At 33.8% G+C, this 18,448-nt stretch overlaps 1 protein-coding gene and 2 pseudogenes across 6 annotated transcripts in view; 1 reads left to right on the top strand and 2 right to left on the bottom strand.

Moving 5' to 3' along the window:
- CEP112 (centrosomal protein 112) overlaps window positions 1–18,448 on the top strand; it is a 328,322-nt gene that overhangs the window by 38,606 nt on the left and 271,268 nt on the right. For all 6 annotated transcript variants that reach the window (XM_015589808.2, XM_015589807.2, XM_006912420.3 and 3 more), the window contains one exon: window positions 17,544–17,630. In XM_015589808.2, the coding sequence (XP_015445294.1) occupies window positions 17,544–17,630 (87 nt within the window). The remainder of the gene's footprint in view (window positions 1–17,543; window positions 17,631–18,448) is intronic.
- Window positions 7,579–7,697, bottom strand: LOC112480194 (annotated as a pseudogene).
- LOC112480103 lies at window positions 10,575–10,690 on the bottom strand (annotated as a pseudogene).

The raw sequence follows: 18,448 nt of genomic DNA, 5'->3' as shown, positions 1-18,448 counted from the left end.
AGGTTGTCCTAGGTACCAATTTAAAGTAATGATACAGGGTAGGCAGGGTTTGCTTTTCCATTATTTAACGCCCATCTTCCATTTTGTGTGTCCCAGCTGCATGCCTGCCACACTGGGTGTGTGCTGAGGGACCCTCTCCTGACTGTCAATTCCTGATTGTCAGGGGGCAAGGGGACTTGGCAATGTCTTTGACCTCAGTGAATTCTTCCATCCTCCTGTTATCTTTCTAGTCTCATTATTACTATTTTTACTATTCGAATTGATCTGCTAAATTAAGGTATGCTATAGCTGATATATGACATACTATCGTTCTTTGGTTATTTGAAAGTAGAATTATTAAAGAGGCAGTATTCTTTATTGGTTAAAAGCATAGGCTTTGGAGTCTAGAACACATGGACTTAAATCCTACTTAGTAGCTGTGTGAAAATGGGTGGATACCCTCTCTTAGCCTCTTTCCTCATCTGTCTTGGGAGACATCTGCTTTACAGGATGAATGAAGATTCTGTAGTCTGAAGCACCCATATGTTCCACATATAGTAGTCATTGAACAAAGATTAATTTACTTTATTATTTTCTTTCTTTAAAATTTTCTGGGAAGTTTAAAAAATCATTATTATTATTTTTATTTTTGCTCATGACACCAATGAAACACTTTGGTCATCTGTGTGATATGACAGAACATTATTAGATTAGGAACCTGAAACACTGTGTCCTTAACCTCCTTTTACCATTCTCTAGTCATATGACTCAGACATGTTAAGAATACTAGTTTAGCTTTTGTTTAAAAAGAGGGTAATTATTGATTTCACAGGGTTGTTACCAAAATCAAATGAAAATAATGAATATATATGTAACTTATAAATTATAATGTACTATTTAAATGTGCAAATGTGAAAAATGTTACTGGACTTAGATTAATGTTTCTAATAAATTTATTTAAGTAATTTTATCTTTTTATTTCATTTAAATGAAGATGCCCCAAGGATTTCTAAAATTTAATTTCAATTTGTTTATTTTCAACATGAAAATAATTTCAATTTTTCAAAATAAATTCAATTTTCTTACCACCCTAATTATAAAATATCATAAAAAGTATTGATTTTTTTCCTTAGATTTTCCGAACAATATCATGAGCATATAAGTTTATTTTTGTTGATAATAGAAGAGGAAGGGCTATTTTTTCTTTTAAATTTCAGTCTGGTAGAATTATTAATATTCTGTCATTTCATAGCTCCTCTTTAAAGCATGCAGGGTGTTTTTTTCCCTTGGTGCAAAACTAATATTTTTTTAAAAAATCTTTTCAATTAAAAAGAAATTAGATTTTATAAAACGTTTTTGAATGTAATACTTCTTATATTCAGATGTACCTTCTTTTGAGCTCTTGTTATGAATTTCTTTTTAAAAATTGTCATTACTTATTTTCACAAGTCATTCCAAGTCATTTACAATCATTTTTCTTTTTACTTTTATTTTGTACTATTTCTTACTGTTGAGGCTGCTTACCATAGAATAATTAAAATAATTGAAAGGAAATGATGGCTTTTTAAAAATTTTTTGGTCTTTCGTGAAATAATATCTTTATGATGACATCCTGAGCCAGGGGTAAACATACCAAAATTACCCACATATGTGTTGAAAGAAAAAATATTTACAGCTATCATGTATTGCATCAGAGATTCATTTTTAAATGTGCGTGGCTTTATTTTTCCACACCCATATGTTTTTGTTTTTCTTCTTGGCATACTGTAAAAATATTTTGGCATCATTGAGAAGTTTGCATGTAAACATCAACTTACTTCATATCTTAAAATATATTCAGTGTATATTTTGGCTAAAATAACCCTTTGTGCAATTACATAGTCATCTGACTGTTTTTGAAAAAATTTTTTCTTCATCCTAAAATATTTGAAAGTATATGCTAAGTTGCCCAAATGAACTATCTTAGTTTCATCTTTCTTTTAAAAAGTAATATTTGTGATTGTAAAATAGTTTATGTAGGTTTCTATTGAAGAAATTTTGGAAATTATAGACATATGTAAAGAAGGAAATAAATCACCTAGAAAATGAACACTTAGAAATGAAAACAGTGGTAAAATATCATTGTTTTATCTTTTAGTCTTTTCATTGTATCCAGTAAACATACTTTTCCTTAGAAAATTGAGATATCACATGTATTATTTTGTATATGTTGAGTATTTTTCATGCTATTAAATATTCATAAGCATCTATTTTTAATGACTGTATTTATTGTATTTCATATTATGGAGGTATCCCCAGTTTAGCTTATCCTTCTTGTTGAGTAATGAGATTATTTATAATTTTTGCTAACATAAATAATACTGGGAAGAATATCCTTATATCTTTATCTTTATGTGTATCTCTAAATATTTATTTAGGGTAATGAATTGTATCTTACACGATAAAATTGAAAGGATAGATATATGTTTAGTGTCATAAACAATTTAACTTCTAGAATAAAAATTAATACTTGGAAGCCTATTGAAAATTGTATGTTCCCAGCAGCTACAAATCAGGAATTTATTATGTGCAAAATGAGAATGAAAATAAAAAGGCAGAGATAATCAAGAGCTATTTAAAGGCAGAGGAAAGGAGCAGTTCAGGTTGCCTTCGTAAATACAAAAATACTAATTATATTTTTAATACAGAACAAGTATTTTTCTTCACAATTCAGTTTTAGGAAAACTTTTTAAAATAATTTCACTTTTGAAATAGTAAAAACTAATTATAGTACTTTATTATTGTTGTCTCTTTTCCAGAGGTATTTATCTAATTTAGATTTTTTCCTCTAAATTTGAATGCATAGTTATGTTGTGATATGCATAGTTATCCTTTAGAAGGATAATCTTATGTCTAGTTGTTTAAGTCGCTTTTATTAAACATTTACTTTTGGACATGAGGATAAATGCTTTTCTATTTTGAAATTCAGTAGAATCTTGTATGTCTACATAAGACAACCCTGATGTGCCTTGTTCATGTGTCATCTAAAAACGCTTTTATTGTTGCTGGGTGGTGTTTTAAAAATAATAAATGTGGTGTTTGAAGTGAGTTAACTTTATTTTAAATTGAAATATTGAATATTAGATATTTAACCGTCTCAACATGTAATCTTTATTCTTCCAAGGTAATCATTGCTATAAATTTAATGTGTTTTCTCTTTAAAATTTTTTTGGGAATATCTCATTTTTTAAAAATATAAATGAGCTCATAAGTCATACTCTGTATATTGTTTGCTTTTGCTTTTTTTAACTAATATATTCAGATGACTTTTCTATATCAGAAATATGGCTTCATTCTTTTAAATAGTTGCTTCGTATTTCATTTTATTGATGTACACATTTTATTAATATAGTTTCCTATTGAAGGACATAGGTTCTATAGAGTACTTTGCTGTAACAAAGTGTTTCATTATTCTTTATATCTTTGTGTATTTTATGTTTATTCTTATATGATAAATTCTATAACATGGAATTGCTCAGGCACAGGGTTGCAAATTTAAATTTTTGATTGATATTGACAGATTACCCTTAAAATAAGGTTATGTTTGCCTAGTGCTGCAGGTGTGGAAGAGAATGGGGAGTAATGGGTAATGGGTAATGGGTATGAGAGTTCCTTTTTGGAGTGATGAAAATGTTCTGAAATTAGGTTCTGTGATGGTTGCATAATTGTCTGATTTATTAAAAACCATTGAATTGTATACTTTAAATAGGCAAATATTGTGGTATGTGAATTATGTACATCTCATTAAAGCTATTAAAAAAGGTAACGTCTGTTTGTACTTGCACCAATAGTGCATGAGAATGTCCGTTTTCCCATTTCTTCATCAACACTAAATTATAAACATGTTTGATTATCTGGGAAAAGAAAAATAAGATCTTGTTTTGACATTTATATTTTTTTATCAATATGTTAGAATGAACATGTTTTTGTCTGTTTATTATCTTTTTTAATTTCACATTGTGAGCTGTCATTTCTTACAGTTTTCCATATTTTCATTGAATTGTTTGTTTTCATATAAAGCAATTTATATGTTAAGGAATTTGGTCTTTGTCATATGTTGTAAGTATTTGTCTCTATATGTCTTTTGATTTATTCCTGTTTTTTTTTTTTTTTTTTAATATATAAAAGTTTTCTTTTAGTTAGATCTCTTAATCTTTTCTCTATGGCTTCTGGTTTTTGTATCACACTTAGAAAAGCCTTTCTTATTCCAAGGTTATGAAAAAAATTAATATTTTTAACTCTAAAAATCTTTTTATATTTAAATTTCAGATTCATTTCAGAGGCTTTTGCTGTGAATAGTGATGGTAATCTAGGTTAGTCAATTCTTAATTTTATAAAATAAAAATAAATAAAATAAGAATTTTGAAGGTTGAAATGCTTAAGTTAAAGAATGCATTAAGTATGGAGAGAATCGAGTGTTATGAAATTTTATAGATTACAGAATTTATCTGTATCATGAAACAGTTAGTAAAGGATTTAATTCTATTGAAATTTTAGTGTCCTAAAATACTTCATCAACCTTTAGAAATCCAACTTTATAAAATGCAACTTCCATTTAAATTGTAATTGTGTGGAAAATATATAGATGTTAAGTGAGTACTATTAGCAATGTTATTTTATTAAAGAATTATAGTAGGCTATTTTGGTGGCCAAAAATACATTTGTAAAAATATTTTAAGATGTTATTTAAATTTTCAGTTTATTTTGGGCATTGTGGGAAAACATATGTTCAGTGACAGTGATCCTTTATTTTAACTTTAGCCTATCATTCACAAACAGGCTCGGACTTGTTTGCCTTTGTAATTGCTAACACATTTCCTGTGATATCCACATCACAGAACTGTGTGACAGTGAGCATCATCAAGCAATGGCTTTTTAAAAAATTTTGTATTCTTAAAAAGATGTCCAACATAAAGACATTTGGAGAACTGTTGTCACTGAAAATGAAAGAAGAGACAATACAATGAGGGGGGATCAGTTTTCAGAGTAACCATCAATTTTCAGAGAGCAGATGGTAGAAATTGCTCTTTCGTGAAATAAAATAGTTTTCCCTTGAACCTCACCTCCACCCATGTTGAACGTTCCCACCTATTGCCTAAAAATGGATATTGCTTCTTTCTTACATTTAATGCCAATTAAACATTTTTCCCCTTTGTGAATCTGCTAGTTAAATGTAGAATTAAACAAATCCAAGATAATGAAATCCGTAGTCATTGACATAATAAATGAAAGAACTGATATTTAAAAATATTTCTTATGAATATAGCATTCATATACCCACAGTGTCACAAATTGTAATAATCGTATGAAGAAATGCCATTGTAAACAACACCCTGACAAAGATTAGATCATTGCCAGTATCCCAGAAGCTGCCGTTTGGCCCTTCCCAGTTGTAACTCTCTTCCATCTTTCCTACCAGTAACTGCTATCCTGACTTTTCTGGTGATAATTTCCCTCCTTTGTTTCTAAAGTTGATTTTACCACCGTTGCCTGTATCCTTAAAAATGAAAATATTTTTATTTTAGTAGATTTTGAGCTTCATATTAAATGGAACTAAACTTTATATAGTCTTTTGTGTCTTGCTTCTAATAGTATGTTGGTGATATTCACCCTTGATATGCCATATAGTTACAGTAGGTTCATTTGCATTGCTTTCTGTTAAATGAATCTGCCACAATTTCTTGCTTTTTTGTTGATGAATCTATTCTGATTTTTGGCTTTTACAAACAATAATCCTATGAGCAATCTGTTACATGTATCCTGACACACATGCGCAAGAGTTTCTTTGGAGTAGTGGTTCTCAAAGTGTGGTCCATGGACCCCGTGGTCCCTAAGACTCATGAGGTCCGTGAGGTCAAAATTGTTTTTGTAATAATATTTAAATGTTATTTTTTTTTACTGTACTGATATTTGCATTGGTGTAGCAAAGACAGTGCTGAGTAAAACTATATCTTGGCCCAAATCAAGGCAGTGGCGCTGAATTGTACTGGTGGTCGTTATATTCTTCACTGCCACATGCTCACAGGGAAAAAAATCACGTTTTACTGAAGAATGTCCTTGATGAAATTAGCAATAAAATTGTTAATTTTTAAAAAATCTTGTACCTTAAATATGCATCTTTTAGCTATCTGAGTGATGAACTGGAACTATGCATAAAGAGCTTATGCTGCCCATCAGAGCACGGTGACTGCCCAGAGCGAAACACTTTGATTCTTTCAGTTATGAGCTGCCATAGCTGCTTTTTTTGTGAAATATTGTTTTTATTTGAAAGAATGACTGACTGACACACTGGTTCTTCAGACTCAGATATTTGGCAGACATTTTGTTAAAAATGCACAAAATACAAAGCAACCGATAATGTTACTAAAGATGAAATCGGACCTTTTAATTAAAATTAGAATTTTGGAAAATGTGTCAATCACTGTGAGCTTTAGAACTTTCTAATACTAAGACTTTTCTAATAAGATTGGTGGTGATATTAACCAATGTGAAGTTTTAATATTGTATGATGAAATTGTCAATGTTTGGAAATCTGTATAACTCGCCAAACTTATATTTTCCAAATGAGTGATACATGATGTTATCAAATCACGCCTGGGTAAAAGACCCATTCCAAGTTCAAGGTAGACCAATAGAACTTACTGTGACAGAATATGAAAAGTTTCAGATTTCACAGTGTAAGCAACTTAAAAAATCTAGCACTTGTCAGTGTTTGTTTATTTAAAAAGAATAGCTACAATTATTTGAAAAGAGTACTAAAATACTCCTTCACTTTACGACTACGTATTTATTTATGTAAGGGAACATTTAAGGAAGAACTAATTCCAATATTATACAGATTCTTCGAGCTAGTAGAGGAAAAGGTAATGCTTTTCAATTCACTTTATGAGAGCGATCCTGACACCAAAGCCAAAAGGACATTCCAAGAAAAAAAAGTGGAATCCCAGTAAAGATAAAAATTTCGTAACCAAGTTTATTATCAATACATTGAAAAAAGACATTTAATAAATGATGCTGGTATAACCTTTCATTTATCTGGAAGAAAATAAAATTGGATCTTCATCCTTTAAAAAAACAAACAAATGAATTCTGGAGGTACTAAAAATTTAACTTACAAATACCCAATCAAAAAGTTCCAAAACAATACAAAAATCTTGCAGAAAAAATCTAGGAATTGCAGGACCTTTCTAACTCCAAAACTTTCTCAAACTCAGAACCTATAAAATAAATATTTAACTAAAGTGCAATAAAAGATTTTTATAGTAAAATATATAGCAAACGGGATCAATATAAAAATAGATTTGGGGAAAATATTTGGGACAAACTGTGTGTTAATGCATACCAGGAGGTCTTATTGATTGACAGAAAAAATATGGATCAAATTGCGAAAGAGTTCACAGAAAAACATATTCATATGCCCCAAAAACACTTGAAAAGGGGCTAAAACACAGTAGTTTTCAGGGAAATGCAAATTAGAGTAGTAAGAAGACATCTACTTTTCTGGTGGAAATGTGAATCTACCTTTATTTTTATTTTTTTTATTTACTTATTTATTTTTTACGCCTACAGCACCTGGTATTCCTGGGTGGTCTCCCATCCAAGTACTAACCAGGTCTGACCCTGCTTAGCTTCTGAGATCAGATGAGATTGGGCATGTTCAGGGTGGCATGGCCGTAGACATGAAGCTGCCTTTAATAGAAGGCAAAATCTGTTCAGCTATACCCACCATCGACTCATCCGTATGTCTTCTGAGACTCCCATCTCATAGAAATCAAAGCTCTAGTGTGTAGGGTACATGTATGAGAATGTTTTTTGGGCTTTATTTTTAGTGGAAAAAGATTGAAAATAAAGAGAATATTCGTTAAGGGGAATGTTGAACAAATTTTGTTTTCTCATTAAGCAATACTTGATAGCAATTAAAAAGAATGAATAAAATCTATAGCAGGTAATTTTTGAGAGTTCATGAGAGAAAAGCAAGATGCAGAAAATATTTTTTTGTTTTGCATGTGGAACAGTCATCATAAAAATATATAGGTATTGCTAAGGGTATAGTGATAAGAAGAAGCTAATTTTTTTAACTCTCCTATAACAATCCAGGGTGTTTAGGAAATGCTCTACTCAGTGATGTCCCTGGGGACTCAGGCTCCTGGGGAAGCTCTACCGTCCTCAGCATGTGACTTCAGTCTCTGGGTCTAGGATGTCGACTGTTCTCTAGAACCTTATCTTTAAGTGCCGCCCTTCAGAAAGAGCATGGAGAGAAAGCCACTTTATTTTTAAAGATGTCCAATCAAAGTTGCCTGAATCATTTCTGTCCTGTATCATCCCCCTTGACTAAAATACCTAGTCACATGGTCACGTGCAGCATCCTGTGGTACAGCCATGTACCCCATTCATATTTGGTGGTAGCTATGGGGCCCCCCCCAAAAAGAAGAGGGAAATAGCTATCTGGGGACACTAGTAGTGTGCCACAAAACCTCATACTATATGCATTCTTGCTCATACTTGTATATGATTCTGTAAGCATAGCAGAAAATATGAAAATATACTAGGTTGTTATCATGAAATACCCTGTGCAGGTGTTGATATGGGAAGAAATAGGGACGAGAGGGAGATATTTAAATAAAAAGGGAAATGAATACCAACAAGTGCAGAGAAACTAAACAAAATAAAAACTCTATATAATCTAATTATGTTTATGTTTTATATGGTGTTTGTATAGGATGTATAACACATTTTAAAAATTAGAAAAAAAATACTAGCATCTACTGTGTATGTTTAAATATCACTTCTTCCCTTAATGTGAAGAGTTCTAAGGAGATTGGAAACTGTTGTTTAGGAAAAGTCTATACATCTCTAAGCCTGAGGGATAAGATAACAAGAGAGATAGATGCCTTGTTTTTATTTTTGTACTATGTTTATAAATAAGCACAATGAATAACAATTGGCATTATGAAATAATACAAATTAACACTTTGAGAGTAGAATATACTGGAGGTATTAATCAGGAAGAATCTTAATTACTAACATGATAATTTCCTCTGATTAGTAACTAACAGAATTCTCTAAAAACATGATTATAACAATTAAATGTCTGAGTAACTAGAGGGATGATTATTTCATGAATCATTTCTGCAGTTTGCTCTGATGGTTATTGAGCTGTAGAGAGAGTGACTAAGCAAATACATCATTTGATTGTGATGCCGATAATGCTTTGGAAACTCCTGGACAGTACGGATGGTTGACATCAGTAATGTTAGACCTTTTATGCCTCACAATTTCATTGCTACGTGGTTACAGCAAATAAAGGCAAACAAATTTTCAGTAAAATTACAATGGCTACATTTTATACTTTATCAAAAGTATAGTAAAGTAAAAATTTGTAGTTATTCTCCACATCAAAATATATCTTGCTTTTTTGTACATTTTGTTCTTTTTGACATGATAAGAGATAGTTGCTCAATGTTAAAACTTTGAAATAACATTAAAAGGAGTTTCTTGGTATGTTAAAATGTATAAACGATGCCTGTCTAAATAACTTTAATACATTTTTTTCTTACAAACCCATAAATGGTTATTATGCTATTTTGGTATTCTGCTCATTTCAGCATCAGATGTTACATACAATTTACACAGGCAAAACTCCTAATAATAAAAAGTAGCATTTGAATAAGAAATGAGTTCTTCTGTGGGAGTGAATGTTGAACACCTTACTGGATAGATTGGTAAGTATTCCTTTAAAAAAAAAACAAACCTTAAAGTTCGTGCATATTCAGTTGAGTAAAATGACATTGGTAATTGTCCTAAAATTTAACTAGTTACCCTGTAGGTAGGCTATTTTTAAACACGAGGAAATACTTTTATACTGAGCGAGCGCAGTCATCAGCTCTATTCATTTGGCAGGAATGTCCAACCTCAGAGCTATTCTTTGAAGTGCATACTTCAGAGAAAATGGGGCCCGGTGGACTTTGTAAATAAAATTTCTTAAGGTGTTTCTAAGTAGAAATTTCAGAAATTCTCTTAAAAATAGCCTGTGGGGAATGCCCTCTAGAAAGTGAAGCTATCCGGTTTCAGTCCTTTGCTTTAGCAGTAGGTTACCCATAGCTGGCTTGTCATATATGCCTTTCATTTCTGTGGAGTCGTCCCTTTCTCTTGATGGCTGTCTACCTCTTTTTCTCGAAGTGGGTGGTTTAGCCCTGGGGTGGTTTAAGTAATTGAGTGGATCTTCTGGTCTTATTGCCTGGGGACTTGGTCAAATGAAGCCAGGCTTTCCTCTTTCCAGTTATCCCAACTGATTCTCACCATCAAATGTTTTTGATGGGGGCAAATGGCCTAGGGGGGTATTTCAGTTCCAACAAACCTCTTTAATGTTAGAGGCTTGATAGAGGACAAGTTGAACAATGGCTGATTTTAGAAATGGAATATGAGAGCTCTCGCTTTTCTTCCGCTTTTATTTCTTAGCTCCCTCTGCCTTAGCCTGGCATCGAAGGTTCCATGATTTAGGGTGTTATTCATTTGTCTGAATTTTATTTTATTTATTTTATTACTATTATTATTTGTGCCTACAGCACCTGGTCTTCCTAGGTGGTCTCCCATCCAAGTACTAACCAGGCCCGACCCTGATTAGCTTCCAAGATCAGACATCAGGCTTGTTCAGGGTGGCATGGCCGTAGACCATGGACTGTGGCTCCACTGGGGTGTGAACCCACGACCTTCTGCATGTAAAGCAGACGTGCTAACTGCTATACTATGGAACCACGTCCAATTTGCCTAAATTTTAAAACATAATTTTAACAGACATGGACATATGTACATCTGTATAGTACAAAGGGAAAGAACTGCGATACAAAGTTTAATTATTTTATTCAACCAATTTATGAGAAAGTCCTTAAGAACTTATAGTTCAGTTCCAGGGAAGAAGAAAGTAAATGCAAACTAACTGTAGGGAGATATTGAATCAGTGTTCGGAGGTACACTGAGGAAGGAGACATTACTTTTATCTGGGGAGCTCCATGAAGACTTCGTGGAAGAAGTGACATTTCAGCCAGGGGTTGAATCGTGTGCGAGAAGACATGGAAGCGGGAAACCAGAGTGCGCGCTTAGCTGGCGCTTGCAGACCACGGGGCTGGCGTATATGGCGAGGAAAAGGAAGAGATTGTGGCTGTCAGCAATGTGTGTAGCTGCCAAGCCAGGGCTGGGGAGCTGCCGAAGTTTGACCGGAGAATGACATTTTCACAACTATGCTTTAGAACAGTAAGTAGGCCGTAGAGTCTCAGGTCCGTAGGGAGGAGGATGGCCTTGAGGAGTCACTAGTGAAGAAAGAGGCTGTTAGCAGTTGAGGTGCAGGTGAATTAGGGACTCTGCTAAGTGGTGACAGACGAGGGCTGCGTGCTGGGATGGGACTTGGTGTCTCACTGGATGTTGAGGGTAAGGGAAAAGGCGGGGTCAAAGATAAGGAGCTAGATGGCACGTAGTAGATCTTGTTATTTTACTGAACATTGAGTTTAATGTACTAGAGGATGTCCAGTCCTACTGGAGCCGTGTAGCAGGTGGTTGGAACCAGAAAGGACGTGAGGCTGTAGGTAGAGCACTTTGATTCATCACTGTGGGAGGTTAGAGCTAAATCACCAAGGGCAAATGTTGGAGCACAGCGAAGATGACTGTGGAGGGAATTCCATTGGAGGGAATGCCGTCTGCAGGGAGTCGCAGAGAGCTGGCGATGCAAAGGAGACAGACACCTTTCCCAGGGTGAGCGGAGAACCAGAATTGCGCACTGCCACAGGAGCCCAGGAAAGAAGGGAGACAGTCGCCGTGCAGATTGCTGGAGACAAGGGCATGAGGTTTGCCCTTATAATTTGTGATCAGAGGACCTTTGGATGAAAAATGAAAATGATGTCACACTGTGACTTTTGAGATCGCAGTTTTAACAAAGGACAAAGACAAATTGTGGAGACAAAGAAAGAAGTGGAAGTAGAAAGTATGGAATACTGAAAAGTTTTTAGTTAAAAATAAGAAAAAAGGAATGATACTTTATGGCGAGAGCTGAAATATTTAGACAGCAAATTCTGCTGGTACCTCTTAATTGGGATTTAAAAATATCTATTAAATATCACTGCAGTAAAATGTGGCTTCAAGCAATGTATAAAGTCCTAATGGCTCTGAAAAAGGTAGGAGCCCTTAATCAATTTAAAAAATTAAAAGAGGTCTTTAGGGAATAAAAGTTGAACCACAGTACATTTTAAAATACTGTAATGATTTATGGTTGTCAGCCTGTCTGCCTGTCCCTTCTCCCCTCCCCAGTTGTACCAGGTTTTCTGTCTTAGGCTAGCATTCCTTGTGAAAACCATAAGATTATTTTTTAGAAAGCGTAGTCTTTTCTTCATTTGAGTTCTTTTAACATATTAAGTTGGTTCAAATAGGTGAACCCTTATATTTAAAAGCTGCTCGGCGATATTTGGCTTTCATTTTTCAGCTGGACCCAGACTCCTAAGTGTGAATCCAGGCTTTGTACCTTCCTGGCTTTGAGCAAGGACCTCTTTGTGTTTTGGTTTTATTATCTGTAGAATGGAGATAGTAGAGGTACCCGCTTCTGAAGGTGGCTGTGAGGACTGCTACATGAAATAGTGCCTGTGAATTTCTAGGAACAGGGCTCAGCGTGTCACGTGTAATCGATCAGATATTCATTTTTCTTCTGTAATTTTTTCTTCCTACTCCTTGCTGCTGCTGCTACTGATCTTGCTACTATTTCAGCAGTAACTGTTACTGCTGCTGCTACTACTACTTACTATACTACTGCTTACTGCTACTAACTGTACTGCTACTTACTATTACCACTACTGCTACCACTACTACTTACTGTACTACGACTTACTACTACTACTAACTATAGTGTTGCTTACTATCACTACTGCCTACTACAACTACTTACTATACTACTGTTATTACTACTGTTAACTATACTGCTACTTGCTATCACTGCTACTTCCTATATTATTACTTAGTACTACTACTTACTACTTATTACTTAGTATTGCTACTACTAGTGCTACTATTGCTTTCTTGTATTTAGAGAAGCTGGTTTGTGTTGTTATGGTTTGTCTTTATTGTAATAGCATCTCTAATCGATTAAGAATTTTTGCCTTTAAGTGGCTAATACCATGTTTTCTATCTTTCTATTTGTATCTCTGTCTCACTCTCTGTTAAGTTTCTGTTACTATATACATCACCCAATTTCCTCTTACCCTTTCAAAAGTTGTCTTTTGTCCCAAATTCCTGCTAATTCTATAGATAATTTAATTCTTGGTGTTAATGGCTAATAATGACTTAATATATAATCTTTTTTTCTAATTTTTATATTGGTCCCAGAGACTTTATCATTTTAAAGTTTAAGGTAATAGTGTACATATGTAAATTATTGCCTACGATGTTTGTAGCCACTTCATGTGACTGTCGGTATTAAATATACTATGACTGTCGGTATTAAATATACTCTTTCTATCCCCAAATAATATAGGTTGTATAGTTATCTCTTTTTTTCCCCCACAGAAAAGTTATCTTAAATATGTTATGTGGTATATGTATGTTGATTTTTAATGTTCTGTATTCATTATTGGTCAGAGATATTGACCAAAATTAGAAAAGCAGGGAAAAATGAAGCAAGATTTGAAGACTTGAGAGAATTAGTTTCTGAAATTGTTTAGAAAAAGGATAAATGGAATAAAAATGAAATAATGCATTATTGGCCAGTTATCTTTAACTCGTGTAGACTTGGTTTTCCATTCTATTAAGGCAAATCTGTGGAAAGTCAAAGACATTTCCCAAACTCTTCCGACATGGTGGGATCAAATCTACAAACTCTGTCTCTTAATAAGGCTTGTTTTTAGGCTTTGCTAGGGAGGTTTAGAGTAGGCCTGTGTGGTCTTCCTGGTGTTTCATCTGGATGCCCAGGTATATATAAGTTATTAAGAGGGTGTCTCCACTCTGGCTGACTGGGCCTTCAGTATCTCCCAGCACTGTTTAACCTGTAGTATCTGTTAAATTTCCTACCTTGTAGTAGCCATGCTTTGTTACTCACCTAGTGTACACACATGCAGCCCATGGGTCCGGACTGGAAGAGGGTCCTGCTGGGCAGTCTCATTTCTCTATTGCCCTGTGCTTAAGATTCCAGCTTCTTCAGCTGCCCTGAACCCTAATCTTTGCCTTCTCAGTTCAGAAGGGCAGCAGTGCTCTACCTGGACGGTTCTTCCCATGCAGGGAGCCAGAACAATCGTGGGGCTCAGGTTATGAGGATGACGGTATTGCAACCGCCTATTTTCTAATACCTGAGAACAGTTACCGCCTGTATTTTATCCCTTTTTATGGTTGTAACAGTGAGAGGTGAGTTCAGAGCTAGTTACTCCACTATAACCTGAAGTGGATCTCCGTGTGTCTTAAGTTTGAAATCAGTAGTGTGTGTTCTGAGCCCAGGTAAAGAAAATGTAATTGTCGTTTGGAGTATTTGGAGGTCAAACAAGTTAGAATTGTTATATTTATTTAGTCTTAATACCAGCCTTTTGTGTTAAGCTAAATTAAGGCTGTTTACTGTCTTATATACATATATGTATGTGTATATAGGTGCACACATATATATTTATGTATATACCTATATAATTATACACATATATATTTATGTATATACCTATATAATTATATCTTGTATCCTGTATTGTCTTTAGATACTATGCTAGTAAGATTGTTTCTGTATGCTCTATTGATGATTTATCATGGATCATGCTCTAGAGGGCAAGGTGGAAATGGTGTCAAGGGAGGAGTTTCCAGAAAAGAGATACTGCTATTTTTTGAAAAGGATGGCAGTAGAGAAACTTTCTAATATTATCCTTATAATAACTTGATATTCATTATAACCGAGTTATCAAACCTTACATTGGCAATATTGGAACAAACCAACATCCTCCTAATAAGATGGAATGAAAAAGGATACAACATCATTCTTGCCAAAATCTAAGAAGTCCAATCATAAGGAAGCATCAGACAAATCTAAACTGAGGGTCATTTAATAACTGGCTTTACTCTTCAGAAATGTCAAGGTTAAACACAAAGAAAGACGGTTCCAGACTAAAGGAAATATAGTTGATATGACAGCTAAAGACAGTGCATGATCCTGAATTGGATCCTAGACTGGTAAAAAATAGCTATAAATGCTGTTGTGATAATTGATAAAACTTGACTGTAGACTGTGCATTAGATAATCTTGTGTTAATGTAAATTACATTTTCTGATTTTGATGACTGCTCTGGTTATGAAAGACGGTCTTTGTTTTAAGGAAATATATACTAAAATTTTTAGAGATAAAGAGGCATTGCTGTCTCTTTCTCACAAATGGTTCAGAAAATTGTGTGTGTGTGTGTGTGTGTGTGTATGTGTATACACAGATATAAAATGATAAAGCACATGAGGTAAAATGTAAACAATTCGTGAATCTGAGTAAAGGGCACATGGGAGCTTCTTGCGCTATTATTGCCACTTCGCTTTCAGTTTAATATACCAAAGTAAAAAGTTATACTAGAACAATAGAATGTGGATAACTTCTAAATTCTCTTTGGTTGCAAGAACAGAGATCTATCAAGCTACCTAAAATAAAAAGGAACATAGAAATCCTTTTGAATTTATGCCTTGTGTCATAGAGACTATTGGAACCTGAGGTTGCTTACCTTGTATTTCAGCTGCCCTGTGGTTTCCAGAATTTGCCGTTTGTGTGTTTGCTTTGCTTTCTTCTATATACTGGATTCCTCTGCTATCTCTTGGTTGCTGCCCCTCTGGAGCTTGTGTTTGTTCCTCAAAGTGATTAATTTGCTATCTTCATTCAAATCTTTGAGAGAGAGAGACTCTGACATGATTATTCTCTAGCTAATGGATTACGTAAGCATGTGTCAGGTATTTATTCCCAATCTGGTCGACCAAAATTGAGGTGGAGCAGGTGGGAGGCGGTGGCTTGGGTTAGAGCGCATAGTCACGTGGCATTTAGGGCTGACCCGCAGAAGCCGAGGATATGACAGGTCCTTTTGCACGTATTGTGGAAAGATATGGTAATAAATTATGTCTCCTATATCTTCTCAGTTTCGTCGTATTACTTTTTGAGTTTGATTCCTTTTTAATAGACCCCCCAAATGCTTCTGTTAATGATCTTCATACAGACTTAGATTACCTAGCCCTCTTTCTGCTAAAATGAGGAAGAAATATGTAATTTAAAGGCAAGAGAATGGAAACATTCAGAATTTTTCCTTTTGCATAGTGAATGGATGACTGCCTCTCTGTCCACCACTCATAACATTTAAAAATTATGACTCTGTGCTATGTTAACTTTTCTTTGTAAAATTTCTAAGTTTCATTTTGGTGTGTTGATTTGATCATGTATGTTTATTTTAAGTTCAAATTCATTGTTTATTTAAAACAGTAATTGAAGAGAATTTTAAAAATTTCAAGAAAATGTTTCGACAGTATATTTCTAGTATTTTAAAAGAAAATTTTTCTGAAGGTTGTAGACCGTTTTTTGTATAGCTACTTTGTGCCAAACATTGTACTGAGTATAGTTACTTAAATATCATTGAATATAAGTTTTGCAGTTCATCAAGATAAGGATAATTATCTTTAATTAGCAGAAGAGAAAATAGAATCTCAAAATGATGACTTGCCCCAAATCACAGCAGTTAATACATAGTAGAATTAGAATTAGAGTTAGAAATAAGGTCTGTCAGACTCCAACATAAGGAATCGCTAGTATCAGGTGCTCAAATTCTTTTACATTTGAGATAACTGACTTTGTGTTGTTCTTAAAGCCTGCCACTACTATTCTTTTAATTCTATGATGCCTTTGTTATTATCAACAACTATTGGTTATGTTTTTGCTGGCTTTGCTTGGAACACTGGTGCATTAGATATTGGTTTGAGGAGGACAGAAGTTGTCGATGAATCCTTGAAAGGGGATAAAATCACCACCTCGAAGGAGTCGCAGTCTGCGATTCCAGGAGAGAAAACTGGAAACTCTGTTAACAGGGATGTGTGTTTATCAGTAATATGCTGTATTTATGGACGTTCATTCTTAAACTATCACATAGGTAAAAAGAGTATTTTTAAAGGAGCACATAGATGCGAAAAAAGAAAAAAATAAAAAGGTTGAATAGAGACTTACTCAAATATAAAATAATAAACAGCAAAATACAGAGTGAATTTAGCAAAGAATCACTTTAAAATGACTTGGGGGGTCGGACGGGAGTAATTGAGGAATTTGTATTTAGTAGTGTCAGTTTTACCTATCAAGTGAAATGTATTTGGAAGATTTTTAATTAGCTTGGAAGTCATCAAAGAATGTTACCAACATGTTGGTATATGTATGTGATTTCCAGACCTGTGGCTATGGGGTAAAAATGAAAAACGATAGTCTCTTTCATTTAGGGAGTTATTTTAATTTAATTGTGTATTTTTGCCAAAGGGAAAAGTAAATTAACACCTTTAAAATATTTTTCTTCCAGTTGGACATGAAAACAAAAATGATAGAAGCTAAATGTCATGAAGAGAAGCTTAAACTTCAACAGAAACATGATGCTGATGTTCAGAAGGTAGGGTATATACCATTTATTGTCTTATTAATATTGACTATTTGAAATATTCTAGGTCTTGTGATCGTTTATCCAGTTATCCATCCAACCACCCACCCACTTATGTACGTACTTGTGATAATCTGTGTTGTAGATGTAATTCGCTAAATTAATATCCCAGCAAAAGTTGATCTTTAAACTTTATTTGCTAAACATACGTGTTTATGTAAAGCCTTATAGTTGACATTACCTTTTAGTTCTTCTTCCTCTGTTGTTTGAATGCTGGCCTTCTTTTAGTCTTTTATCTGTATTCTGTTATCTTTCATAAAAGCTGAAATATCAACTGTAAATACTGGAGTTTGTTTTGGCCTGATATTTTTTCCATTTTCTGGCCAAAAAAAGGATCTCTCGGACTTAGTTCTGTTTGGTATAGACTGCATGCTACCACTGACAGTACTCTGCTTTTTTCATTATTGACGTTTATGCTTTCCAATGTTTCAGTCTGTATTTTTAAATAAAATTAATTTTTCTTGTTAGTGGGCAAAGCAAAAATCATCAATGTATAAGTATCCTACATGGAATTTGAGTTCATACTATATTTTAGTAATGATTTAAAAAATTAATGAGATATATATTCAAATAGAAAGTTGACATTTATTGTTTCAAAACTAAGCTTGTAGTTCTGCTTCACAAAACTGAGTGACAGACATGGAGGGAGGGAGTTGAGGCCACAGTATAACGTAACTGAGCTTTCTTAAAAGCAAAAGTATATTAATATTTAGTCCTGTATGTGTCTGGCTCATCTGCTTTCAAAGCAACAAGAAGGAAACCACCGATTG

This window comes from Pteropus alecto, unplaced genomic scaffold (assembly GCF_000325575.1).
Source record: "Pteropus alecto unplaced genomic scaffold, ASM32557v1 scaffold134, whole genome shotgun sequence".
Classification (NCBI taxonomy): domain Eukaryota; kingdom Metazoa; phylum Chordata; class Mammalia; order Chiroptera; family Pteropodidae; genus Pteropus; species Pteropus alecto.
Note: the sequence above shows the minus strand (reverse complement) of the source record. Positions and strands in the feature narration are given on the sequence as shown.